A 24,907-nucleotide genomic window follows, 5' to 3' on the forward strand; every position below is an offset into this window, starting at 1 on the left:
GGCCCCGTGGCCGCCCCCACCGCCACCACTGCCACCGCCACCGCCCGGCCCGCGGGCACCGGGAGGGGCTGGGGGGACAGGTGAGGGGGAGGGGAGGGCGCTGGGACACCCCCTGAGGCACCCCCGGGATATCGGGGTGGGGGTGGCCCCGGTGTTGCCCCCGGGGTTGTCCCCACAAGGGGCACGGGGCAGCAAGTGACCCCGTTGCCATCCCCGTTGTCGCCCCCAGGAAGGGCACGGGGCGCTGGGGGGAGCCCGGTGTCATCCCTGGTGTTGTCCCCAAAATATGCACAGGGCAGCCAGTGACCCCGTTGCCACCCCCACTGCCATCCCCAGGGACACCATGGGGCACCGGGTGGCTGCAACCCCAATGGCATCCCCAGTGTCGTCCCCAGGATGGGCACGGGATGCCCAGTGACCCCAGAGTTGTCCCTGGTGTTGTCCCCAAGGTGGGCATGGGGTGGCTGGTGACCCTGCTGTCACCCCCAGCATCGCTCCCGGGATGGGCACAGGGTGCCAGTGCAGCTGGTGACCCCGGTGTCATCCCCGGTGTTGTCCCCAGAACGTACACAGGGCAGCTGGGGACCCTGTTGCCATCCCCAGTGTCATGGCATGGGTCAGTGGGGTGGCTGCTGACCCCGGTGTCATCCCCAGTGCTGTCCCCAGGACAGACACAGTGTGGCCAGTGACCCCAGTGGCACCAGAGCAGTCAGTGACCCCGGTGTCATCCCCAGGATGGGTACGGGGTGGCCAGTGTCATCCCCAGTGTTGTCCCCAGAGTGGACACAGGGCACTGGGGTGGCTGCTGACCCCAGTGTCACCCCCAGGGTGGCCAGGGGGCGGCTGGTGACCCTGGTGTCATCCCCGGGGTGGCACAGGGCGTTGCTGCCCCAAGCAGCCCCGTGCTGACCCCCGCCCTGTCCCGGCAGCCCCACAGCTCCCCAACGAGCCCCCCGGCACCCAGCAGGAGCTGAGCAGAGCACGGCAGCCCCGCGGCCCTGCTCGGCCCCACGGCAGGCAGCGGGACGCGGCACCACGCCGGGAGGAACCGCGCCATCCACGCCACAGCCCGGTGCCGGAGGTACCCACGGGGATCCCCGGGGCTGCCGGCAGCCGTGGGCAGCACGGCACGGCCAGGACGGCGCCGCGGGGAGCAGAGGAGGCAGCGGGGAACACCACGACGGGCTGGGAGTCCCCGGGGGACAGCGAGGACGACCTGATCCCGCTGCGGGACCTGCTGCTGCTGGGCAGCGCGCCCCCGAGCCCCGCCGAGCCCCGCAGGCGCCTCAGCCCCTACCCCGTGGTGCTGAGCCCTCGGCGGGGGTCTGGGGACGTCCTGCCCGGCCCCGGCCCTCTCCGTGCCCGGCCCCAACGCCCGGCGCCCCTCACCAACAGCCTGGAGGCTCTGCTGCGGGAGAAGAGGTGAGGCCGCCCCCGAGGGCGCACGGGGACGGGATCCCCGGCGAGACCTCACCCCGCCCGCCCTCACCGCCCCCCGTGCCAGGGAGCAGCGCCCCGCGCCCGCTCTGCCCTGGGTGCCCGTGGACGACGGCAGCCTGCAGGAGCCCCCGGGCGACGCCGCGCAGCTCCCGGAGGAGCACAGGTACGGCCGCCACCCCCCCTGGGCACCCCTCCCGGGGGGGGCTCCGTGCCCCCCGCCGCCCCCTCAGCGCCGTGCCGTGCCGCCCGCAGGCTGCTCCTGGCGCTGTTCGGCGTGGAGCCGCGGCTCATCCCCACCGTGCACCCCGGGGAGCCGATCTTCAGCGCCCAGCCACCGCCGGCAGCGCCGCCCAAGCTCGACGCCCGCGGGCTGCAGCCCCACAACATCCTGGAGGGGCTGTTCCTGTGGTGAGAGGCTGCCGGGGGGGGGGGGACACAGGGACACAGGGACACGGGGACGCGAGGCGGGTGCCTCTCACCCCTTTTTCTTGTCTCTCCCAGCGCCTCACCCAGCGGCCAGGCGGCGTTTGTGCGCTCCGGGCTCCTCAGCCTGCTGTACCGCTCCGGCACCGCCTGCCCGCCGCCTGTCCTGCGCTGGCTGTTCCAGGTGAGCCTCCGCGGCCAGGAGGGGGGCCCCTTCCCCGCGTGGCCCCCCCCTCCCTGCTCACCCACCCCCTTCCTCGCTTTGGCAGCTGATGTGCCTGCGGCCGGACACCACCAACGCCTTCCAGGCGATGCTGGACATCTGGCTGAGCACCGGCGGTGAGCGCGGGGCGGGCGCGGGGCTGCCTCGTCGGGGTGCCCTCCGGAACCCCCCCGGGCGTGCTCCCCGCCCGCTGTCACCGTCCCCTTGTCCCCAGGCGAGCCCTGGTGCCCCACGCTGCAGGACATCGGCCAGGCCTTCGCTCACCTGGGCGCCGACCTGAGCGCCCTGCGCCGCTGCCGCCTGCTGCCCCCCGAGCTGTGCCCCGTGATCGAGAGGTGAGCCCCCCATCGGCACGCGCACCCTTGGGTGGCACCGCCCCGCTCCCGTGCCAACCCCTCGTGCTCCCCCCAGGCTCCCGGATCCATCCTGCTGCCCAGGCCGGGCGAGCCTCGATGCCGCCGGCACGCCGGCCTTGGTGACGCAGTTTGGGGACATCTGCAAGGTGGGAGCCAGCCCCGTCCTGCATCACCCCCTCGTTACGGCCCTCCTGCTAATCGGGCAACACCAGCACCCTTTGGGGTCGCCCCCACCCTCCCCCTGCCTCGTTGGGGGGTGTCGGAGCCCCCCCGCTGACCCCACACCTTCCCCTTCAGTTCCTGGAGCTGTGCGTGGCCGCCCAACCGCGCCGCTTCCCGGACCGTGCCCGCCGGCTGCTGCTCGCCCTGCTCTGCTTCCTCGGCCTCGACCGGGCGCTGCGCCGCCAGCCGCTGCCCGACCTGCAGCAGCTCCTGCTCTGCCTGCTCGAGGGCATCGCGGACTGGCGGGGACAGGTACCGGGTACCGGGGGGGTTGGAACTCGGCCGCCCCGCGCCCCGCCGGGAGCCCCGCGCCGCCGCTCAGCACCCCCCTGCCCTCTCCCCGCAGCTCCCCGCGCTCTGCCTGTCCCTGAGCCAGCTTTCTCAGCACCACCACAACCTGCTGGCCCTCGTGGGGCTGCTGCCCGATGTCACCAGCAGGGGCAGGTAGGTCCCCAGCTGTCCCCGTGCCGGGGACGGGGACCCCGGCGGGAGCTGGCAGGGCCCCTCGGGCTTGGTGCCACGCGGCGCGGGCTGGGCCGCGTCTGGCTCTAATTCCTTTATTCCAGCCGGTTGCGCAGGCACAAAGCGGGCAGGAACCGGCTGCCGGCGCCGCCGCCCCTCGCCACGAGCAGCCGGAGGGCACCGGGGTGACACCGGCGCTGTGGGGACAGCGCGGCTCTGGCAGCGGGGCCGGTGGCACGCGCCCCGTCCCTACGCTCTTCCCCCCTCTCCCCAGGCAGCTCCGCAGGCGTCTGAGCCTCTGCATCATGGCCCGGCTGCTGGGCAAGCCCCCCGGCGTCACGCTGCCTTTCGGGGCAGAGGTGGGTGAAGCCCCCCGTGCCCCCCTCGGGGGTGGCGGTGTCCCCAAGTGTCCCTGACCCTCGCTGTCCCCACAGCTCTCGGTGCTGAGCCGGCTCCTGGAGCTGTCCCGGCCGGACACCCTGCAGTGCCTGCTGCCCCACGGGCACCCCGCTGAGCACCAGGACTCCGAGCAGGAGGTGGGGACGCCCCTGGGGGCCACGGGGGTGACGTTGGGGGGGGTTTGGGGACACCCCCGAGGTGCCACCAGCTGCCCGCACCCCGCAGGCCTGCTACCTGAGCCACAGCCTCCTGCGCCTCGCCGACGCCGTGGTGGGCAGCGAGCGGCCGCCGGGCGAGCAGAGGGTGAGTGGCAGCCCCGAGGGGGGGGACGTTGGGGATACCGGGGGTCCCCTCGGTGTCCCTGACCCCCCCGGCGTGTCCCCGCAGGGCCACCTGGAGCGTCTGTGCGCGCAGCTGGACCGCCACTTCGGGATGGGGCTGCGCGAGGGTTCGGGGCTCCTCTTCCGCACCCAGCTCAAGGGCCTGGCCGCCCTCCTCTACGTCAAGTGGCAGGACCTCCTGGTGTAGGGGGGGGGCGCGCCGGGACCCCCCCGAGGTGCTCGGGGTGAGGGCGCAGCCCCCCGGGGTGCCCCCCACCCAATAAACCCCCCCCCGACCCACCGAGCCCCGGTGCCGCCTCCGTGTGGGGATGGGGAGCCCCGGGGGGGGGGGTCCTGGGGTTTGGGGGGGGTCTTGGGGAGATTGGGGGCGTTGGGGGGGGTCCGTGGGGGGGGGTTGAGGGGTTTGGGGGGGGTTTGGGGGGGTTTGGGGGTGGCGGGGTCCCCCCGGGGGTGCCCCCACAGCCGCGCCGCGCTAACGGGGGGTGCGTGGGGAGGGTGGCGGGGGGGGGGTCCCGGGGTTCCTCCCGGTGCCGGTACCGCTCGGACCGACCCCCCCCCCCCTCCGAGCCCCCTCCCCCCGAGCCCCCCGCCCCCGGTGAACGCGGCCGTGACGTCAGGGGGCGGGGCCGAGCGGAGCCGCGCGGCGCGCTCCCGCCGCCGCCGCCCCGAGCCTTCGCCGCCGCCGCCTCCTCCTCCTCCTCCCCCCGCCGCCGCCGCCGCCTCCCCCCCCCCCCGGGGGCCGCCCGCCCCCGCCGCGCCCCGAGGTGAGTCCCCCCCCCCCCCCCCTCCGCCCCCTCCTCTCCTCCTCCCCCCCCCCGCCGCCCCCGGTTGCCCCCGCCCCGCCCCGGTATTGTTGTGGCGGAGCCGCGGGGGCGGGGGGAGGAGGAGGGGGGAGGCGCTTTGTTCCCCCCGGTACCGGGGGTCGGCACCGGCTCGGGACCCCCCCCCCCAGCCCCCTTTTCTCCCCCCCCGGTGCTGTCGGTACCCCCCCCCCCCGCCCCGATCCCTCGGTGCCCCCCCCCCTCGGTACCGGCAGCCCCGGCCCCGCTGCTGGCGGTGGGTTCCCCCCGCAGGGTTGGGGGGGGGCGGGGGGCTCGGCCCCACCGGGGGCGGGGGACCCCCGGGATGGCACCGCTGGGACCCCCCCGCGGGTGTCCTGTGCCTGCAGCGGGGGGACGGGGACACCGGGACCGCGGCACCCCGACAGTGCCCGCAGCACCCTAATTGTGCCCCTGGCACCCCAACTGTGTCCCTGGCACCCCAATAGTGCCCCTGGCACCCCAATTGTGTCCCCAGCACCCCAATTGTGCCCCTGGCACCCCCGTTGTGCCGTGATCCTGCAGCTGTAGCTGTGGCACCCCAGTTGTGCCCCTGGCACCCCAACCATGCCCAGAGCACCCCAGTCGTGTCCCCGGCACCCCGACCGTGCCCGCGGCACCCCAATTGTGTCCGTGGCACCCTGCCCCTGCTCCTGGCCCTGGGGCTGTGCCCGTGGCACCCCAACCGTGCCCGTGACACCCCAATTGTGCCCGTGGCACCCCGATTGTGCCCACAGCACCCTGGTTGTGCCCATGGCACCCAGACCCCACTCTCGGCCATGGGGCTGTGCCCGTGGCACCCCAACCATACCCCTGGCACCCCGATTGTGCCCGTGGCACCCCGACAGTGCCCGTGGCACCCTGGTTTTCCCCGTGGCACCGTGACCCTGCTCTTAGCTCCGGGGCTGTGCCCCTGGCACCCCGACGGTGCCCCGGGCTCTCCGGTTTTGCCCGTGGCACCCGGACCCTGCTCTTGGCCCTGGGGCTGTGCCCATGGCACCCCGACCATGCCCACGGGACCCCACTCGTGCCTGTGACACCCCAGGGGTGCCCGTGGCACCTTAATCGTGCCCCTGGCACCCCAAAAATGCCCATAACCCCCCCGTTTTGCCTGTGGCACCCTGACCCTGCTCTTGGTGGCACCCCAACCATGCCCATAGCACCCCGACCGTGCCCCTGGCACCCCAAAATGCCCCTGCTCCCCCCCCCCCCATTCTCGTGACCCCCCACCCATGCCCCTGACCCCCCGACCGTGCCCACGCCGTGGGCGCCCCCTCCTCCCACTCCCCCCCCCCCCCCAGCTGCCACGGGCAGCCCGTCCGGGGCGTCCCCCGTTCCCACGCCCGTGGGGGGCCCCTTCCCGGCCCCCCACCCTCCCGGAAACCCTTCCCCAGCCCCCCCCCCGCTTCCTGCTTCCCCCAGAACAATTCCCGGCCGCCCGCTCGCTCGCCCGGCCGCATCCTGCCCCGCCGGGCGGGGGGCAGCGGGGGCACCCCTGGGGTGCTGGGGCTGCTGCCGGGGAGGGGGGTGGGGGGCACGGGACGGGACGGGGGGGTGAGGCTGTCCCTGGAGGGGGGGGGGGGAGGAAGAGGAAGGGCCCGTTTCCTCCTGCGTGGCCCCCCCCGGACCCGCCTGGATGCGTCAGGGCGGGAAGTGGCCGGAGGAGTGACCGCGGGGACGGAGAGGGTGGGGGGCACCGCGGGCTGCACCCCCCAGCAGGGTAGGGAGCCGCTTGGGGGGCACCCAGACCCCATCAGGGAGCGGGGGGGGGTCTCTGCTAGCGGGACAGATTGAGCCCGGGGGGGCCGCACGCCTACAGGGGTCCCGGAGAGCCCCCCCCCAGGACCCCGACCCCACGCCTCGTGTCCCCCCCGCCCCGTCCCGCGTGGGGTGCCGCGGCCTCGTGACGCGCGGCCCTCAATGCCCGCCTTGTCCCCGCGCCGCCCGCGTGACGCCACCACCGCCGGGGGTGACGCCCCGTAACCCTGACCAGGGCTGGGTGTCCCCCCCCCCCCACCCCCTCTTTCCCCTCCCCAAAAGCAGCCCACCCCCCCCTGCCGGCACCATGGCCACCCGCTCGCTGCTGGCCCTCGCCTCGCTGCTGGCACTCGTCCCCAGCGCCGCCCCGGGGTCCTCGTGGAGCGCCGTGCCCCGAAAAACCGTCCCCTACGCGGGTGAGTACCATAACCCCCCCCCCCCCAGAACGGGTCCCCGGCCCTTTGTCCTGTCCCCCGTTGTCACCCCGGTCCCCGTCCCCCTGCCGTGCCCCGTGTCCTCATCTCGGGGCCGTGCCAGCGCCCGAGGTGCCATCCCTTGGCCGTGCCAGCACCCCGTGTCCCCCATCTGTGCCGCGTGCTGTGTCCCTGTCCCCGTGCCATGCCAGCCCCGGTGTCCCCGTCCCTTTGCTGTGCCCCGTGTTCTTGTCCCTGTGCTGTGCCAGCACCCGGGGACCCCCAGCCGTTTGCCGTGCCGATGTCCTATGTCCCCGTCCCTTTGCCACGTCCCTTGTCCCCATCCTCGTGCTGTGCCAGCACCCCACGTCCCCTTTCCGTGCTCCATTGCTCCATCCCCGTGCCCTGTGTCCCCAATTCCTGTGCCATGCCAGTGCCCCATGTCCCCGTGCCCGTGCCCCCTGTCCCTGTCCTGTGCCAGCGCCCCCGTGCCCTGTCCCATGTCCGTGTCCCAGACCCCGTCCCTTTGTCACGCTGCTGTCCCCGTTCCTTGCCCCGTGTCCCTGCCCTGTCCCCACACTGTGCACGGTGTCCCCGTGCCGTGCCCGTGCCCCAGCCCCTGTCCCTTTGCCATGCCGCTGTCCCCATTCCACGCCCCGTGCTCATACCTGAGCCCCCCCCATGCCCCTGTCCCCATGCCCCAGACCCCCTGTCCCTTTCCTGTGCCATTGTCCCTGAGCTGCACCCACACCCATGTCCCCGTTCCTATACCCTGCCCCCTGTCCCTGTGCCGTGCCCCCTGTCCCTACGCTGTGCCCCCCGTGCCGTGCCCAAGCCCCCCGGCCCCGTGCCGTGCCCCCCGTCGCTGTGCCGTGCCCAGGCCCCCGCCAGTGCCCCCATCCCTGTCCCTTGTCCCCGTCCCCGTGCCGTCCCCGCCCGGGGCCCTGCCGCCTGCCCTGTCAATGGGGCCTTTCTGCGGGCTCGGCCGGGGCCTGGGGGCGGGCAGGGGGGGCTCGGGGGGGGGGCGCGGGGTCTCTCCAAAGGCCGCTGTGTTCCCCGGCGCCGCCAGCGCCTGCAGCGGTGACAAAGAGCCCTTTGTGCGCGGGGGGCCGGGGGGCTTCCTGCGGGGGCCGCGGGTACCCCGGGGTGCCAGCGGTGCCCACCCGTGGCCTGGGGGGGTGGGGACGGCTGCGGGGACAGCGGTGGCCTTGCCCCGATGTCCCCACGGCCCCCCCACCCCCCCGCTTTGACGTCCCGCAGAGCTGAAGGACGCGGCCAAGCGCTTCTCGCAGGGGGGGGTCTCGCACTACCTGACGCTGACGCTGGACGAGGCCGAGGCGCTGCTCTACGTGGGCGCCCGCGAGGCCGTCTTCGCCCTGGCCACCGGCACCGTGGAGCTGAAGGCGGCGGTGAGGCCCCCCCTCGGGAGCTTTGGGGGGGGGATTTTTCTTTTTATAGGGGGGAGCGGCGGGGCGAGCCCTCCTGCTGACCCCTTTTCTCCCCCCCCCCCCCCCCCAGATCTCCTGGGAGGCCCCCGTGGAGAAGAAAGCCGAGTGCATCCAGAAGGGCAAAAACAACCAGGTCGGGGGGCGCGGAGGGGGCTGTGGGGGGGGTGTGGGGCACCCCCAGTTTGCGTGTGTCCCCCCCCCCTCGCCATTAACCGCGTGTTTCCCCCCCCCCCAGACCGACTGCTTCAACTACGTGCGCTTCCTGCAGAGCTACAACAGCTCCCACCTGTACGCCTGCGGCACCTACGCCTTCCAGCCCAAGTGCACCTACATCGTGAGTGTGGCCGCCCCCACCCCGCTGCCAGCCCCGAGGGACCCCCCCCCAAAAAACCCAGCCACGTCCAGTGCTGCTCCCCCTGCTGGGAGCCTCGGCCTGGGGCCTCTGCGTTAGGCTGTGGGTTCCAGGGCAGCCCCCTCTGGAGCTGGAGCTTCATTTTGGGGAGGTCCCTGTGTCCAGGAGCATCATTTGGGGGTGTCCTTGTATCAAGGAACGTCATTTGGGGGTGTCCCTATGTCCAGAAACATCATTTGGGGGGGGTTCCTGTGTCCAGGAGGGTCTTCTGGGGGGTTGTCCCTGTGCCCAGGAGCATGATTTGGGGGGTCCCTGTGTCCACGAGGGTCTTCTGGGGGGTTGTCCCTGTCCCAAGGGATATCATTTGGGGATGTCCTGTCCCCAGGAGCATCATTTGGGGCTGTCCCTGTGTCCAGGAGCACCATTTGGGGGCGTCCCTATCCCCAGGAGCATCAATCCAAGGCCGTCCCTGTCCCCAGGAGCACCATTCGGTGTCCCTGTCCCATGAAGGCCATCCAGGGGTGTCCCTGTCCCTAGGGGGGGTCACCTGGGTTGTCCCCGTGCCCTGGGGCTGGTTGGGCACGGGGGGATGTGACGTGGGGAGGGGGTTTGGCCCCCCCAACTCCTGTGCCCCCAGGAGCTGTCCGGCTTCACCCTGGACCAAGTGGCTTTCGAGGACGGCAAGGGCAAGTGCCCGTACGACCCCACCAAGGGACACACCGGCCTCATCGTGGGTAGGTGGCACCGTGGGGCACCCCCTGCCCCCCCTGCGGCCTCGGGGGGTGCCCACCCTGCCCCTAACCCCCCTCCCCCTTGCAGACGGCGAGCTGTACTCGGCCACCTTCAACAACTTCCTGGGCACGGAGCCCGTCATCCTCCGCAACCTGGGCCCGCACTACTCCATGAAGACGGAGTACCTCACCTCCTGGCTCAACGGTAGGCCGGGCTCCCGGGGAGGGCACGGCCCCCCCCCTGGCCTGCTGCTACCCGTCTCCTTTTACCCCGCAGAGCCCCACTTCGTGGCCTCGGCGTACGTGCAGGAGAGCGCAGCCAGCAGCACCGGGGACGACGACAAGGTTTACTTCTTCTTCAGCGAGCGGGCGGTGGAGTACGACTGCTACGCGGAGCAGGTGGTGGCCCGCGTGGCGCGGGTCTGCAAGGTACGGGGGGCGTCCCCCACGCAGGGTGCTGTCCTGGCGTGGCTTGGTGCCGCTGGCAAAGGTGCCGGTGCTGCCCTCACGCCCACTCGGTGCCCAGGGGGATGTTGGAGGTGCCCGCACGCTGCAGAAGAAGTGGACGACCTTCCTCAAGGCCCGCCTGGTGTGCTCGGCGCCCGAGCAGCAGCTCCACTTCAACCGCCTCCAGGCCGTCTTCACCCTGCCCGGGGCTGACTGGCAGGACACGACGTTTTTTGGGGTCTTCCAGGCCCGCTGGTGAGCGCATGGGAAGCGGCCCCGCAGCCTCCAGGGGGTTCCCAGTGGTCGGTGCCCCCCCAAACCTTCACTGTCCCTGCAGGGGGGACGTGGACGTCTCGGCTATCTGCCGGTACCACATCCTGGAGGTGAAGAAGGCGTTCGAGGGGCCCTACAAGGAGTACCGGGAGCAGGCACAGAAGTGGGGCCGGTACTCGGACGAGGTGCCGAGCCCCCGTCCCGGGGCGGTGAGTGCTGGGGGGGGCACGGGGCCGTGGCAGAGGGGGGCACGGGGCCGGCCGTGCGCTGACGGCGCCGTCTGTCCCCAGTGCATCACCGACTGGCACCGCCAGAACGGCTTCGCCAGCTCCCTCGAGCTGCCCGACAACACCCTCAACTTCGCCAAGAAGCACCCGCTGATGGACGAGCCCATCCTGCCCCACCGCGGGCGCCCGCTGCTGCTCAAGAAGGACGCCAACTTCACCCAGCTGGTGGTGGACCGGGTGACGGGGCTGGACGGCACCATCTACGAGGTGCTCTTCATCGGCACAGGTACCTGCCGGGCGGCCGGGGGGGACGCAGGGTGGGCTGCGGGCGTGGGGACGCCCCTCACCTCCTGCCACGGCCCGCAGGTGACGGCTGGGTGCACAAGGCGCTGAACCTGGGCGCTCACGTCCACCTGGTCGAGGAGCTGCAGGTTTTCGAGCCGGCACAGCCCGTGGAGAGCCTGGTCCTGGCGGGTCGGAAGGTGAGTGGTGCCGCGGGAAGGGGCTGGGGGCCGCGGCGTCGCGCGGTGTCACCTCACCGTCACCTCACCGCCTGTCCCTGCCCTCGCAGAAGCTGCTCTTCGCCGGCTCACGCTTCCAGGTGGCCCAGCTGCCGCTGGCCGACTGCAGCCGCTACCAGTCCTGCACGGACTGCGTCCTCGCCCGGGACCCCTACTGCGCCTGGAGCCGCAACGCCAGCCTCTGCGTCCGCACCGAGGGCCTCAACGGGTAAGGGGGTGCCCGCGGGACTCCCCGCCGCGCTGCAGGACCCCCCTCACCTCCGCCGCCGCCTCCTCCCGCAGGTCCCAGCTGGTCCAGGACGTGCTGAGCTCCGACACCCGCGCCTGCACCCTGCCGCAGGTGGCCAAGCAAGGTGAGACCCCGCGCCGCGTGGAGCCGGGACGTTGGGGACGTGTCACGGGGGTGGCAGGGCACGTGGCAAAGCCTTGGCACGGGAGGTGACAGCGCAGGGACACCCCCGGTGCTGTGCGCCACCCTCCTGACTCTCCCCTCTCCCCCAGGGCCCATCATCCCCAAAAACGTGACGGTGGTGGCGGGCACCGACCTGGTGCTGACGTGCCGCCTGGGCTCCAACCTGGCGCAGGCGCTGTGGACCTTCGAGGGGCGAGCGCTGGCGGCCGAGCAGGCGCTGGTGCTGCACGACGCCCGCCTGCGGGCGCTGGTGGTGCCGGGGGCCGGGGCGCAGCACAGCGGCACGTACCGCTGCTACTCGGAGGAGCAGGGCGCCCGGCTGGGCAGCGAGGTGTACCGGGTGGCGGTGCTGGCCGGCCCGGGGGTGCCGCTGGAGACGCGGGCGCCGCTGGAGAGCCTGGGGCTGGTGTGGGTGGTGGCGGTGTGCCTGGGCGCCCTGTGCCTGGTGCTGGTGCTGGTGGTGTTCTCGCTCTGGCGGCGGCTGCGGGAGGAGCTGGGCAAAGGCGCCAAAGCCATCGAGAGCACCCTGGTGTACCCCATCGAGCTGCCCAAGGAGCCCCCCAGCCCGCGCTTCGTGCCCAGCGCCGCCTCCGACTCGGACGAGAAGCTCTGGGACCCGGCCAGCTACTACTACTCGGACGGCTCGCTCAAGATCGTGCCGGGCCACGCCGTCTGCCGCAACGGCGGCCCCCCCGGCGCCACCTCGCCGCCCAGCGCCATCCCCGGGCAGCCCCTGCACTCGCCCACCCGCATCCACCTGGGTCCCCTGCGCGGTTCCTCCTCCAACGGCTACATCCGCCTGGCGCTGGGTGCCGAGGAGCGGCCGCCCTGCGCCGACCTGGCCGAGGAGCTGCGGCGAAAGCTGCAGCAGCGCCAGCCCCTGCCCGACTCCAACCCCGAGGAGTCGTCGGTCTGAGCCGCCACCGTGCAGCCGCACCTACCTCAGGGCCCGGCACCCGCCACCGCCCGCCGCGGGGAACGCCGCCCCGCTGCCAGCACCCGCCTTGGGGCTGCAGCACGGGGAAGCGGCACCCGGCTCGGGGCCGCGGCACGGGCACCGGCAGCCACCTGGGCACCGCGTCCTGCCTGCCTTGGGTGACGCGGCCGGGGCTCGGCCGTCCCCGTGCCACCACCTCCACCGTCGGTACTGCGCCCCGCGCGCTGCGTCTGGCTTTGGGATCCGCCACCCGGGCACCGGGACAAGGCTTGGGGACTGGGACCCGTTTTGGGGACCGTGTCCTAGGCACCGGGACAAGGCTTGGGGACTGCATCCCAGGCATTGGGACAGGGCTTGGGGACCCCGACCCGCCTTGGGGACTGCGTCCTGCGCCCGGGGACGGGGCTTGGGGACAGGCACCCATTTTGGGGACCATGTCCTAGGCACCGGGACAAGGCTCGGGGACAGTGTCCCGGGCTCTGGAGCCTGCTCGGGGCCCCGTGGCACAGCAGGGGCCACGTCCCGGGCCCTGGGACCAATTTTTGGGACGGCGACCCGCCTTGGGGGCCGTGCCCTGTGTCCCCCCCGCCGTGTCCTGCCGCGGGCCCTTTTCGGCCGCCTCCACGAGGACTTTTCGGGTTTTTTTTTCCTTCCTGAGAACTTTTCTATCCGCCTCCACCCGGGGGGGCCCGGCTGTAAATACCCCCCCCGCCTGCTGCCCCCCCCCCCCCTGCACGCTGCCCACCTGGGCCCCTTTTGTATAACCCCCCCCCCTCCCCCAGTGTAATTTATTTGTTACCGAAATATATTTATTTGCTGTAAATACCCGAGTATTTTTATATTAATAATAAAAAGGAGGAAAAAAAAAGAAAAAAAGGAAAAAAAAAGCGGGGCTGCGTCCGGTGCTGGGGGGGGGGGGGGGAAGGGGGGTGCGGGCCCCCCCCCCCCCGGGTGCTGAGCTCATGGAAAACGGCGGCGCTCGGGGCTATAAAAGGGCATCGCGGCGCCGTTCCCAGGCCGGGGGGGGCCCGGCCGCCCCCCGGGGCCTGCGGCTGCCCGGGGCTGGCCCCGCGCCCGGTGCCCCCCCGGTAGGGACCCGATTGGGGGGGGTGGGGGTGGTCCCGGGGGGGGGGGGGGGGAGCCCTGCCGGGAAGCAGGGACAGGGCCGGAAGCGGCAGCCGGGTCCCGGCGGGGCCTGGGAGCTGGGCCCGGAGCCAGGCGGCGGCCCCGGGGCCGTGGGAAGCGGGGACGGGGCGGGGGCACCGGGGGGGCACCGGGGGGGGAGGGGAGGGGAGGGGAGGGGGCGCCCCCTGCCGGAGGGGTGGGGGAGTGCGCATGCGCTGCGGCGCTCGGGGAGGGGGCGCGGGGGTGCTCGGGTGAGTTCGGAACCACTCGGGAACCTTCGGGAGTGCTCGGGTGCCGCTCGGCTCCCTTCGGCTCTGCTGGGATCCCTTCGGGACCACTCGGGTGCCTTCGGAATCACTCGGGTCTCTTCGGAACCACTCGGGTGCCGCTCGGCTCCCTTCGTCTCTCCCGTGCTCCCTTCGGAACCACTCGGGTACCGTTCGGGCCCCCTTCGGAACCACTCGGCTCCCTTCGTCCCCACTCGGCTCCCCCTCGGCTCCGTTCGGCCGCGCTCGGCTCTTTCCGCCCCCTCCCGCCCCGGCCGATGTCCGCGGGCCGCCGCCGCTCCCCCCCGGGGCCGTGCTGCCCCCCGCGGGCGGCGGTGCCGGGCGTGCAGCAGAGCCTGCCCGAGATGGACTTCGAGCGGGGTCCGCGGCCGGGCCGGGCCGGGCCTGGGGGGGGCGGTGCGGGGCGTGGGGGGGCCGTGGGTGCCGGTTCCCGGTGCCGGTTCCCGGTCTGAGCCCGGTCGCTGCCCGCAGGGATCTGGGCGGCGGCGCGGGACGGGGACGAGGCGCGGGTGCTGCAGCTGCTGGAGCGGCGCGGGGAGCCCAGCCAGACCGACACGGCCGGGTACACAGCGCTGGTACGGGGGCACCGGGCACCGGGGGGCACCGGGGGGCACCGGGGGGCTGGGGGGAGGGAGAACCGGGAGAGCACCGGGGAATGGGGGAGGGAACCGGGGGCACCGAGTACCGGGGGAGGCACCGGGAACGCATGAGGAGCCCGGGAGGGGAACCGGAGGGGAACCGGGTACCGGGGGGAGTGAGAACCGGCGGAGCACCGGGGACCGGGGGGGGACACCGGAGGGCACCGGGGACCCGGGGAGGAACTGGGGGAGCACCGGGTACTGGGGGGGAGAACCGGGTACCGGGGGGCACCAAATACCGGGGTGGGGGGGGAAAACAGGGGGAAAACCCGGAGGAGAACCGGGTACCGGGAGGGGGGGGGAACCGGGTGGGCACTGGGTACCGGGGGGAGAAACCGGGGGGGAACCGGGTACCGGGGGAGGAACCGGGGGGGCCCTGGGTACGAGGTGGGGGCGGCCACCAGGGGGCACCGGGCACCGGAGGGGGGAAACCAGGAGGGCACCGGGTACCGGGGGGGGAGAACTGGGGAGGGGGGCACCGGGTGGGCACCGGCTACCGGGGGGAGGACCCGCTCACCCTCCCCGTTACCCCCCAGCACTACGCCAGCCGTAACGGGCACCTGGGGGTGTGCCGCCTGCTGCTGCAGCGCGGTGCCCGCTGTGACGCCCGCACGCCCGGCGGTGCCACCGCCCTGCACCGCGCCTGCTACTGCGGCCACCTGGCCGTGGTCCGGCTGCTGCTGGAGCACGGCGCCGACCCCTCCGCCGCCGACGGGGACGGCCGCACCGGGCTGCACAAGGTGGGTGGCGGGGACGGGACCCGGCCCCGGTGCTGCCCGCGGTGCCGCGCGTGACGCCGGTGTCGCCCGCAGGCGGCCGAGTGTGGCCACCGGGACGTCTGCGCCCTGCTCCTGCAGCTCGACCCCGCGCTGGCGGCCGCCCGCGACGCCCGGGGACGGCGGCCCTGCGACACGGCGGACCCCGCGCTCCGGGACCTGCTGGATGGCTGAGGGGGGAGCGGTGAGGTTGGTGTGGATTTGGGGGGGGACCTGCAGGGCTCTGTCCCTGCTGGAAAAAAAGAACAAAACGAGGTCCCGGCACCAAAACCCGGCTCTGCCTCTCTGTCCCCTGCGCATGGTGCGGACGTGGTGGCGGTGGCGCACGGAGAGCGTCGGTGCCGAGATGTGGGGGCAGGGGCATGGCGCTGTCCCCACACGGGAGCAGTGAGGCCGGGGCTGCACCTCGGGGACCTGGGAGGGGACACGGCCCCGTCCCAATCCACCCCCCGGGGACTTGCAGGGCGCTGTGGAACGGGCAGGGGGTGGCACCTCCTTTTGGCCTCCTTTGGGCCAGGTGCGTGCTCTTGTCGCTGCCCCTCCGGCAACCTTTTATCGCCTCCAAAACCAAAACACTGGGACAAAAAAAAAAACAAAACAGCTTCCGTGTCCCCGCTCCCAGCCCAGGTGGCTTCGGGACGGATCCAGCCGGGGGCCCGCGAGTGCCCACCCGATGTCGTCAGGGTGCTGCGAGGAGCTGCGGGTCCTGTGGTTGCAGCTCGGGGTGAAGGGAGAGCCAGGACTCGCCAAAGGGCAGCTTCGCACCCCAAAAAAAAGCCAGGTCCTGCCCCGCAGCTTGGGGTGACAAGGGACAAGGTGGGTGACAAGGGACAGCCCCAGGAGCGTCCCGGCAGGTGGAGGGGGCACCGGGCAGGATGCTGAGGGGGACGGGTGGGGGCAATCGGCCACCCGGTGCCCGCGGGGCCGTACCTATAGGGGAAGGGTGACAAGGCCGGCGGGATGGCAGAGCTGTGGGGTGAAGCATTTCTCATCAAAAGGCTCCTGGCTGGGGCAGCGTGGCGAGGCCACCTCAGAGCCACAGGCTCTGGGCCACCAGTCCCAGTGCTGTCACCTCCCAGGACAGAAGTGCCCCTCAAATGGAGCTGGAACCCCCCCGTGCTTCAGCTTGTGCCCGGTGCCTCTCGTCCTGTCACGGCACAGCTGGAAAGGGACCGGCTGCGTCCTCTGGACACCCCCCGCAGGTATTTACACACCTCCATGGGGTCTCTGGGGATCAGCACCCCCCCGACCTGCTGCCAGCACCCCTCCAACTCCCCCAGGATCCCCTTGGGGCTCCCCGATACCGAGGGCGAAGCGAGCGGGCAGCCCAGGAGCTCTCAGCCTCTGTCCCCACCCCGAAGCACGCAAGAGGCCGACGATACAGATATAGAGATTTTTTTATTACCCAATCGGCAAAAAAATAAAATAAAATTCCAGAGTCAGTTCCACAACCTGGGGGGGAGGCTGCAACAGCGGCACCGGCCCCCGCGGGGCCTCCGGGCCCGGCCTCCCCCTCCCCAAAATATACAAATCAAACCCGATGCGAAAAATAAATACAGATTCTCGGGGGGGGGAAGGGTTGCATAGAGGAAGATTTAATAAAAAAGTGTTTTTTTTTTTTTATTTCCATCATGATTTAATATTATTATTATTATTATTATTTCTAGCATCTCCCCGCAGAAGAACCTAGGACCTGATAGTCGCGACACGATTAACAAAAATAATTAACCTTCTCCCAATAACTTACAGCGGTCACCCAGGGGACTTGTGCTTTTTGGGGGGGGGTGGGGGGGGAGCCCCGGCGGCGAGGGGGGGGGGTCCCGGCTGGCGATTTCGGAGAAACTCCTTGGGAGGAGGCGGAGGGGAGCCCCCCGCCCGTACTTTGGTCACTAGCTGTGTGCCGGATCCTGCCCCCCCGAGCCCCCCGCCCCGGGGCCGCGGCACTCCCTGAGTCACCCCCCGCCCCGTTCCGCCTCCGTTTTATTGATGTTTTATTTCTGGGGGGGGGGTCTCCCGGCCATCCTCAGCGCCCCCGCTGGAGGCGGGGGGCTGGTGGCGGAGCCAAGCCCCTCGCCGCGGCCTCGGGCCCGGTGCGGTTCTCCGGGAGGAGGCCCGAAAACGCCCCCGGGGAGGCCGTGGGGGGGCCCGGCCCGCGGGACCTGAAGCTCCCTGAGCTGCACGCGAACGAACGTCCGCCCGGCCGCGGGGCCTCCGGCCTCCACCGCGCTGAAACCACGGAACCAGTCTCCAAAAAGCAGCAGCAGCAAAACCGGGCTCCCTTTCGGACCGCGCCGCGGGTGCCTGCGGCGAACTCCGGGCGCGTCCGTTCCCTGGGCGGCCGGCGCGGCCCCGTACCCGCTCCGTGGCCACCGGAGCGTTGCTGAGCGGGGCAGGGTCCCCGCAGGGCGGCTGCGGGGGTCCCCGACGCGTCCCTGGCCCGCGGCCGGGGTCAGATGGAGTTCTCCATGGGGCTGTGGTTGCTCCGGCGGCTCAGGCAGTTCCTCTCGTTCAGGAGGCTGGTGGTCTCGTCGGCGGGCTCCGGCTTCTCCGGCGGGTCGGGTTTGGGAGCGCTGCTGTCTGGGGACTGGGGACAACTGTCCATGCGGGAGGCGGTGAGGCCGTTCTGGTACTCCTGCCGCGTGATCTGCGGGGGGAATGGAAGAGGATTGGGGTGGAGGCCGCGTCCCCCAGGAGGCCCCGGCCGCCCCCCGGCCCCGCGCAGCCTCACCTTGACGAACTGGAGGTCGGTGAGGGCGCGCACGCTGAAGTCGGCCACGTACGGGGCGCCGGCGTTGAGCTGGTTGTTGCTGCCGCCCACGGGGGACGAGACGGAGTCGGAGCGCTCGTGGTAGCTCAGGGAGGCCGAGCGGTTCAGGCTGCTGACGTGGGACGGGGAGCGGGTCTCTGCGGGGACAGGGGCACGGGGTCAGCACCGCGGCACTGGGCAGGGTCCCGGTGGGTAACCGCGGGGCCGAGCCCCCGGTGATGCTGCCCCGAGTCCTGTCCCGTAGGGTTTGGGGACACGGAGCCAAGCACAGAGTGGTGGGACAGACGTGTCCCCGAGTGCTTGGTCCCTGCCTGTCACCTCCAAAGGGTCCCCAACTGGAGCCCAGCCACAGCCTCCAGTTCCCCCGGCTCTGGGGACAGCTCTGTCCTCAGCAGTGGGACCGAACCTGAGGACACTGTCCCTGCCCTGCTGATCACTCCCCCTACGTGGGGGTAAAGTGGGGGGGTGACAAGGACAGCGCGGTGACGTGCTCCAAAAGCCAGAGGTGCCACAGGGACCGAGTGCAGCCTTGACACAGGGGGGGCTCACTGGCCCAGCCACTGCTGGCTCCTCCGTAAATAACCACAGAGGAGGCAGTCGGGGGAAACCAGGGTGGGTGCGGGGTGTGTGGGGCCCTTGTGCCACTATGAGCGGGACCAGGTGCTCGGCTCTGTCCCCACAGCCCGTCACAGAGGCTGCTGGAGCCACTTCTCCTCCAGCAGCAGCAGGATCCTGAGTTGAGCAGCCAGGAGCCAGCCCAGCCCCAGGGGCAAAGCTCCCGGCGCTGCATTCATGTGGCCAGGGTGGGGGGGACGCCTAAAAGTGGGGGGCTCAGAGCCTCCTCCAGCATCTCCTCTTCCCAACAGCAGCTCTAAAACGGGCGGGGGGCTCTGCCCACACCATGGGGGACGCTTACCCGACACCGGAGGCGGGCTGATGGCCATCACCCCGTAGTAGGAGAAGGCTCCTGCCTCGAACTTCATGCACTCCTTGCCGGCCTCCACCTCCACCTTGCCCTGCAAGGGAGAGACGGCGTCAGGCTCCGCACACCGCGTCCCGAGGCGCTGGGCTGGGTGGAAGGAGGCTCCCCAAAGCCCCCCGGGGTGACGGCTCCCCCCGGCGACCCCACGCGTGAGGTGGTACCTGCAGGATGAGGATGAAGTAGTCGGCTGACTTGTTCTTGGTGTAGAGGAAATGGCGCGGGGACTTCTTGTTCTCCTCGTCAAACTTCAGCTCCTGGATGACGTCCGAGTACTTGAGCAGCCGCAGCAGGATCTTCTCCGAGATGAAGTTGGGCGTGAAGAGCGTCACCTCTGAGGGCGAGGCGGGACGGGGTCAGAGCTGCTGGGGCTCCCTGTCCTCGTCCTGTCCCTTCAGAGGAGGGTACTGGGGGAAGCAGGGGGACCCCAGGCCCCACTGACACCTCCCTGGGCACCTCCACCAGCTGCAGAGGGAGCGCAGTGAGGTCCCCACGCCATGGGATAGGGCTGGCAAGTGCCAGCACATGGCCAGGACCCTCCTGCAGGGACAGGGCCCTGCCAAGCGTCAGTGCTGCCACCCCTGAGCCCCTTCTTTTCGTTTTGGGGGACAGGGTGGGAGGACAGCGGGGTCTCGTAGTCACAGCCCCCTCTCTCAATGTCTCCTGCCAAATCCCTGGCTCCTGCTTCAACGCAGCGACCGCCGTGCCCCCGTTTCCCCACCTCTGGGATCCTCCAGGCAGGACAAGGCCACCAGAGGGGCAGTGACAGCACCAACACGGCCCAGCTGCGGGGACACGGAGCCAGGCAGGGCTCCCTGGCAGGGCACGGGGGGGGGAAAACCCACAGCAGCCGAGCTGAGGGCAGACTGCGGGCTCCCTGTGGGCACCACCCCAAAAACCGCGCAGCATCCCCCAAAAACTCACCCGTGGAGAGGAAGCGGTGAGCGGCCAGCAGCAGCTGCGGGGACACCTTCACCTTCAGCTCGTTGACGGGGTCCTTGAAGGCCGAGAAGTCCCTCTTGTTCTTCTGGTTGCCCACCCGCTTCTTGCTGCGGTTGTCGGCTGCGGGGAGCGCGGCGTTAGCGGGGGGCGGGCGGCACCCGGGGGACCCCGGCACGCGACGGGGACGCGGGGCCGAGCCCCGGACCTACTGTAGGTGTCGGATTCGTCCAGGATCTCCGACTTGATGATCTCCTCGATGACGTCCTCCAGCGTCACCAGCCCCAGCACCTCGTAGAAGGGGTCTCCCTCACCCTCGTTGTTCACCTTCTGCACGATGGCCAGGTGGGACTTCCCTGCGGGCACACGGACGGACGCTTGACACGCGCCGGGCACCCCGATCCCACCGCCCTGGGGGGTCCCGGGCAGCACAGGGGGGGACAGGACCCTGCCACCAGGCCCAGCCCGTCCCTCCGCAGCACTTGACCCCGGGCGGGGAACAATAAACGTGTACAAATCGAAACGAGCCCCTGGGCTGGGCGCTCCTTCCTAATTTAATGACAGTAATTAAGGCCGTAACAGCGGTGCCTGCTGGGCTCCGGACATCTCGGGGCGTGGGCTCGGCCGGGGGGTCACAGGAGAGGGGAGGGGTCCTGGAGGCACCGTCCTACGTCACCGGGGCCTGGGGACATCGGCACAGCTCCGGGCCAGCACCACGGGGCAACCAACGCAGCCACAGCCGCGTTTCCACCAGTGGCCACCACCTCCCTGGGCCTCCCTGGCCACACTGACCTGGGCTGACCCAGCCCGGAGGGAATGCTCCGGACACCTGGTGCTGCACGGAGCCAAAATACCCAGGGGGAGAGAGCCCAGGGCAGGGAAACGCTGCCTGCAGGGGCCAGGTCCCCAGGAACCCTCCCCAGCCCTGACTCAGTAACTCCTCTGGCTCCCCAGGCGCAGGTTGCCTGCTTCAGGGTAAATCGAGCGCTGCCATCCCCTCGCCACGAGGCTCCGTTTCTCTTGCTTCAGCCAAAACCTCGCCAACAAAGCAACAAAGCTCGCTGCCGGCCACCGCCTTCGGGAATTCCCTGCCCTGGGCACGAGGCTCAGCCCCAAAATCCCCACGCCGGCGGCCGGCCGCGCTCCGCACCCTGCGAGCCACCAGGGCAGGCACTGCCCTCCCGGCGCTGCCCTCCCCGGGGCTCTCTGCTCTTTAATCTCAGCGCGGGGCGGCCGCGGGCGGCTCATCGCCACGCTCCCACCCAGGAAAAGGCTAATTTTAGAGACGGGCACCGCGCGGCTCCCCGGTTCCTCCTCCTTCAGCCAAACACCCGCGGCTCGGGCGGCCCCGCTGCGACGAGGCGGCGAAAACGGCACCGAGGGGAGCCCGTGGCCATCGTCGGCGTTTGGCCGCGCCGACCCCGTCCTTGGCCGCACCGACAGCCCGAGGGAGCGGCGAAAGGACGGCGGCACCGGCGGGGCCCAGCCCCGATGAGTCAGGCCGCGGTTCCTCCCCGCGGGCCAAGCGAGGACGAGAGCAAAGGGCGTGACGGCGGCGTGCCCGCGGTGGGGACGGGCCCCGCTGCTCGCTCCAGGGCTCCCCGGTGCCACCACGGTCCCCACGTCGATGGGGACAGGCCAATTCCCAAGGCCGCCGCTCGCTGGCTGTGTAACCCAGTGAGAAGTCCACTTTTCCGCTTCCAGGATGCGCAAGAAGCAGCCGCGGGGTTTTGGGGTGTTCGTGGTGCCCATGGTGGGAAGCCAGCAGGGGACAGACAGACTCCAACCCGCTCCAGGCAAAGCCCCGGTGCTCCCCGGTGCTGTGAAGGGGTGAAATGTTCTGTCCCTGCTCCAAACTTCACGCTGAGCTGGCACCTCAGGAGCTGTCACCCCGGTGCCAGCCTTGGGGACATGTCCGTGGCACCAGGGAGTGCCCCAAACTGCCCCACAGCGAGGAGGATCAGGAGCACAGCGGGTCCATTTCCTCTCCTTATCCTTCCGCTCAAAACAGGTCGAGATCAGCAGGGCGAGGGCGGGGGCTGGCGGTGGGGCAGCACCCCCAGGGAATGGGAATTTTGGGGTGACCCCAGAGAGGGCCCCCCAAATCCTCCCGCTCCTGAGCCAGCTATGAAAAGCAACATCATGGCAGGACGTCGGCGGCTTTGGAATCAGAGCGGGCGCGCTTTAAATCCTTTAATAAGGATTCGTCAGAGGGAAAGCCGGCGCCAGCAGCGGCCGTAAGCCCAGCTCCAGCAGCAGGGCTGCAGAATACGACCCCGCTCCCCTTCTGCTGGATTTTGGAAACGGGGCCGGGGGTGGGAATCCCGGCCCGGTGCGAGATGAACTGAGGGAAAAGCACCGGCCGAGAAGGCTCATGGTAATCGGGGACAAGAAGCAGAGGCTGGGAGGCGATGAGATCCTGTCGTGGTCGCAACCACAAGTGACACCGAGCCGCAGCGTGGTCCCCGTGCTGATGTTTTGGGGTGTGGGGGCAGCACGGCTGCAAAGGGAAGGCCGGAACCGAGCGTGCGGCCACCGAGCTCTGCCCTCAAGGATCAGCCTGGCTGGGACCTACTGAATCCTGGCCCAAGCTCCAGCAGAGCTCCTGCTGCAGGCGTTGTTGTCAGATCCCCTAAATCCTGGCGTATGGTGCAGGTGACTGCCCCAAGCCCAAGAATGTCCCCAGTGCCACAAGGACAGGGCCAAGCGCCCCCGGTGTGAGCGGAACGGCAGCCAGAGGAGCAGCGGGGTCACGGCAGTGTCACCCCACGGAGCTGCTCATCCCTGGCAGCGGGGTCCCTGCCTGGTCGGGCGTCCCCTTGTCCCCTCACCAAGGGACACGGCACCGAGCTGCTGCCAGCCCCTCCTGCCGCCGGGCGCGCTCGGTTTTCGGGGCCAGCAGGAAGCTCGGGGCCGTCCTGCAGCGGCAGGGCAGGGCCGTGAGGAGGGAGTGGAGCCGAGCAGGGAGCGGAGCAATTTTCCAGCAGCGTTTCAAGGGCCTCCGGGGCCGATAATTAAAAGCGAGGCGCAAGTAAACACTCTCAGAGCGCTTCTAGAGGCGGGCGCCCAGCAGAGATTGCTCTGCCTCCGCCGCCCCGGCGCCGTTACGGAGCGATCCCCGGAGGCGTCGGGCACCAAGACGGGGCTGCTGCCCGTCCCCAGCACCCCGGTGGGGGCTCCGCAGCCCCCTCGTTCCCTTTAAAGCACCCAAAAAGCTCACGGCCGCCGGGCAGCTCCGTCCCTGGAGAGCTGCCAGGGAGGCTCGGCCACAGTTTTGCTTCCGGCATCGTGCAACCAGAGCTGGGCAGAAAGCAAGCGGCGGCCCCGGGACGCGTCCCCCCGGTGCGTTTGGCCTCCCCCCCGGCCCCGACCACTCACCCTTTTTGAACTCCTCCAGCATGGCGTCCAGCTTGGTGTCGTGGAAGACGACGTGGACGGGGTGGTTGTAGAACTTGGTGATGGTCTTGAGGGGCGTGCAGTCGTCGGGGTCGACGAAGGCCAGGTCCTTGATGTAGAGGATGTCCATGATGTTGGAGCGCTCGTCCTCGTAGACGGGGATGCGCGTGTAGCCGCTCTCCATGATCTCCGACATGGTGTTGAAGTCCAGGATGGCGTCGCTGTTGATCATGAAGCAGTTCTGCAGCGGGGTCATCACGTCCTCCACCGTCTTGGTGCGCAGCTCCAGGGCGCCCTGGATCATGTTGAGCTCCTCCCGCACCAGGTCGTTGTAGGGCTCCGTCACCTTCAGCATCTCCACCAGCTTCTCCCGGTTGTAGACGGTGCCGATCTCCTGGCCCAGGATGCAGTCCAGGAGCTTGCTGATGGGGTAGGAGAGCGGGAAGGTCACCAGCATGAAGAACTTGGTGACCACGATGGTGTTGGCGCCCACGGCCAGCCCGTGGCGGGAGCAGAGCGCCTGGGGCACGATCTCCCCGAAGATGACGATGCCGATGGTGGAGGCCACCACGGCGCCGATGCCGGAGCCGATGAGGTCGTCGAGCAGGATGGTGAGCGTGGTGTTGACCAGCACGTTGCCCAGCAGCAGCGAGCACAGCAGGTAGTTCCCCTTGCGGCGGATGGGCTCGATCTTGCGCGCGTAGCGCTTCTCCTTCTCCGTGCCGCAGTTCTGCACGATGCGCAGCTCCATGGGGTCCAGGGCCATCAGCCCCAGGTTGAGCCCGCTGAACATCCCCGACAGCACCAGCAGCCCCCCCAGCAGCGTCACCTGCAGCCACAGCGGCAGCAGCGACTTCTTCTCCTCCAGCACCACCAGCTGCCCGTCGGGGCCCCGGTGCGGCAGCCAGGGCTGCCCGGGCCCGCGCTGGCTGCACAGCACGTAGGTCTTGGCGCTCTCGTCCTTGCGCAGGGGCTGCACCCGCACTCGGAGCAGCGCCGAGGTGCTGCGGGGCTCGGCGGGCCCGGGCCACACCACCAGGTCCTGGGAGCGCTCGGGGCAGCTCCCGTTGCCGTTGGCGGCGGCCGAGGCGTTGGCGTTGGGGCGCAGCTCGGCGAACGCCACCCGCTCGCCGGTGCGCGGGCCCAGCCCCAGCCCGTAGAGGCGCAGCAGGAGCTCGCTGCCCTCCGTCACCCGGATCGGGCCCCGCGCCGCCGCCGCCGGTTTGGAGCTCTCCTCCAGCCGCATGCCCAGGATCACGCTGTCCCCCGCCGCCGCCGCCGCCGCCGCCGCCGACACCGGGGAGCCGCCGCCGCCGCCCGGCAGCGCCAGGAGGAGCAGCAGCGGCGGCAGCAGCGGTGTGGGGGTCGCGGGGCTCCGGCCGCCGCCGCCGCCGCCGCCTCCGCCCGGTCCCGGTCCCGCCGCGCCCCCCCCCCCCTCCGCCACCGCCGCCGCCTCCCCGCCGCCGCCCGCCGCCCGGCGCCATGTTGGGGTCTCGCGGCCGCCGCGCTCGCCGTGACGTCACGCGGCGGCGCCACGCCCCCCCCTCCCCGCCCCGCCCGGCCGGGAGGGGGAGGCCGCGCCCCGCCGCGCTGCCCCGCCCCCTCCTGGCGGAGCGCGGGAACGCCCAGAGAGGGGCTTAAAGGGGCGATGGACGGTGGGGACCACAGGGGGGTTGGGTGATACGATAGGATGGGATGGGATGGGATGGGATGGGATGGGATGGGATGGGATGGGATGGGATGGGATGGGATGGGATAGGGTAGGGTAGGGTAGGACAGGGTAGGACAGGACGGGGT

At 71.1% G+C, this 24,907-nt stretch overlaps 3 protein-coding genes across 10 annotated transcripts; 2 read left to right on the top strand and 1 right to left on the bottom strand.

Moving 5' to 3' along the window:
• Positions 1-4,610: 4,610 nt before the first annotated feature.
• On the top strand, positions 4,611-12,966 carry SEMA4C (semaphorin 4C). Its single transcript, XM_084302427.1, has 15 exons — positions 4,611-4,630; positions 6,725-6,858; positions 8,116-8,264; positions 8,374-8,436; positions 8,539-8,637; positions 9,293-9,389; positions 9,475-9,591; positions 9,664-9,815; positions 9,913-10,088; positions 10,171-10,315; positions 10,397-10,619; positions 10,700-10,815; positions 10,905-11,062; positions 11,137-11,207; positions 11,356-12,966. The coding sequence occupies exons 2-15, from the start codon at positions 6,750-6,752 to the stop codon at positions 12,180-12,182; spliced, it is 2,502 nt and encodes an 833-aa protein (XP_084158553.1). The 5' UTR covers positions 4,611-4,630; positions 6,725-6,749; the 3' UTR covers positions 12,183-12,966.
• Positions 12,967-13,845: 879 nt separating this feature from the next.
• ANKRD39 (ankyrin repeat domain 39) lies at positions 13,846-18,689 on the top strand. 8 transcript variants are annotated; one of them, XR_014619151.1, is made up of 6 exons: positions 13,854-13,975; positions 14,087-14,190; positions 14,790-14,993; positions 15,066-15,218; positions 16,028-16,231; positions 16,310-16,430. XR_014619151.1 is itself a non-coding variant. In XM_084302199.1 (5 exons), the coding sequence occupies exons 1-4, from the start codon at positions 13,873-13,875 to the stop codon at positions 15,201-15,203; spliced, it is 549 nt and encodes a 182-aa protein (XP_084158325.1). In that variant the 5' UTR covers positions 13,846-13,872; the 3' UTR covers positions 15,204-15,218; positions 16,028-16,266. The 8 variants fall into 8 exon arrangements, 5 of the variants coding, with proteins under 5 accessions (XP_084158325.1, XP_084158324.1, XP_084158323.1 ...); XM_084302199.1 differs by lacking the exon at positions 16,310-16,430 and having other exon boundaries at positions 13,846-13,975; positions 16,028-16,266; XR_014619152.1 differs by lacking the exons at positions 16,028-16,231; positions 16,310-16,430 and adding an exon at positions 15,652-15,799 and having other exon boundaries at positions 15,066-15,546.
• On the bottom strand, positions 16,409-24,494 carry CNNM4 (cyclin and CBS domain divalent metal cation transport mediator 4). The gene is made up of 7 exons (XM_084302194.1): positions 23,093-24,494; positions 19,927-20,070; positions 19,700-19,837; positions 18,940-19,109; positions 18,713-18,812; positions 17,758-17,933; positions 16,409-17,673 (listed from the first exon to the last, which is right to left on the bottom strand). Exons 1-7 carry the CDS (start codon positions 24,354-24,356, stop codon positions 17,479-17,481), a joined length of 2,187 nt encoding a protein of 728 aa, XP_084158320.1. The 5' UTR covers positions 24,357-24,494; the 3' UTR covers positions 16,409-17,478.
• Positions 24,495-24,907: the final 413 nt, after the last annotated feature.

This window comes from Netta rufina (assembly GCF_964035555.1).
Source record: "Netta rufina genome assembly, chromosome: 27".
Lineage (NCBI taxonomy): Eukaryota > Metazoa > Chordata > Aves > Anseriformes > Anatidae > Netta > Netta rufina.

Coding starts and splice junctions, on each gene's coding strand:
- SEMA4C (XM_084302427.1), top strand. CDS start 6,750: ATGGCCACCCGCTCGCTGCTGGCCCTCGCCTCGCTGCTGGCACTCGTC. Junction 6,859..8,115: donor AAAAACCGTCCCCTACGCGG/GTGAGTACCATA, acceptor GACGTCCCGCAG/AGCTGAAGGACGCGGCCAAG. Junction 9,592..9,663: donor CCTCACCTCCTGGCTCAACG/GTAGGCCGGGCT, acceptor TTTACCCCGCAG/AGCCCCACTTCGTGGCCTCG.
- ANKRD39 (XM_084302199.1), top strand. CDS start 13,873: ATGTCCGCGGGCCGCCGCCGCTCCCCCCCGGGGCCGTGCTGCCCCCCG. Junction 14,191..14,789: donor CGGCCGGGTACACAGCGCTG/GTACGGGGGCAC, acceptor GTTACCCCCCAG/CACTACGCCAGCCGTAACGG. Junction 14,994..15,065: donor GCCGCACCGGGCTGCACAAG/GTGGGTGGCGGG, acceptor TGTCGCCCGCAG/GCGGCCGAGTGTGGCCACCG.
- CNNM4 (XM_084302194.1), bottom strand. CDS start 24,356: ATGCGGCTGGAGGAGAGCTCCAAACCGGCGGCGGCGGCGCGGGGCCCG. Junction 20,071..23,092: donor GCTGGAGGAGTTCAAAAAGG/GTGAGTGGTCGG, acceptor GTGTGCCCGCAG/GGAAGTCCCACCTGGCCATC. Junction 18,813..18,939: donor ACTTCATCCTCATCCTGCAG/GTACCACCTCAC, acceptor TCTCCCTTGCAG/GGCAAGGTGGAGGTGGAGGC.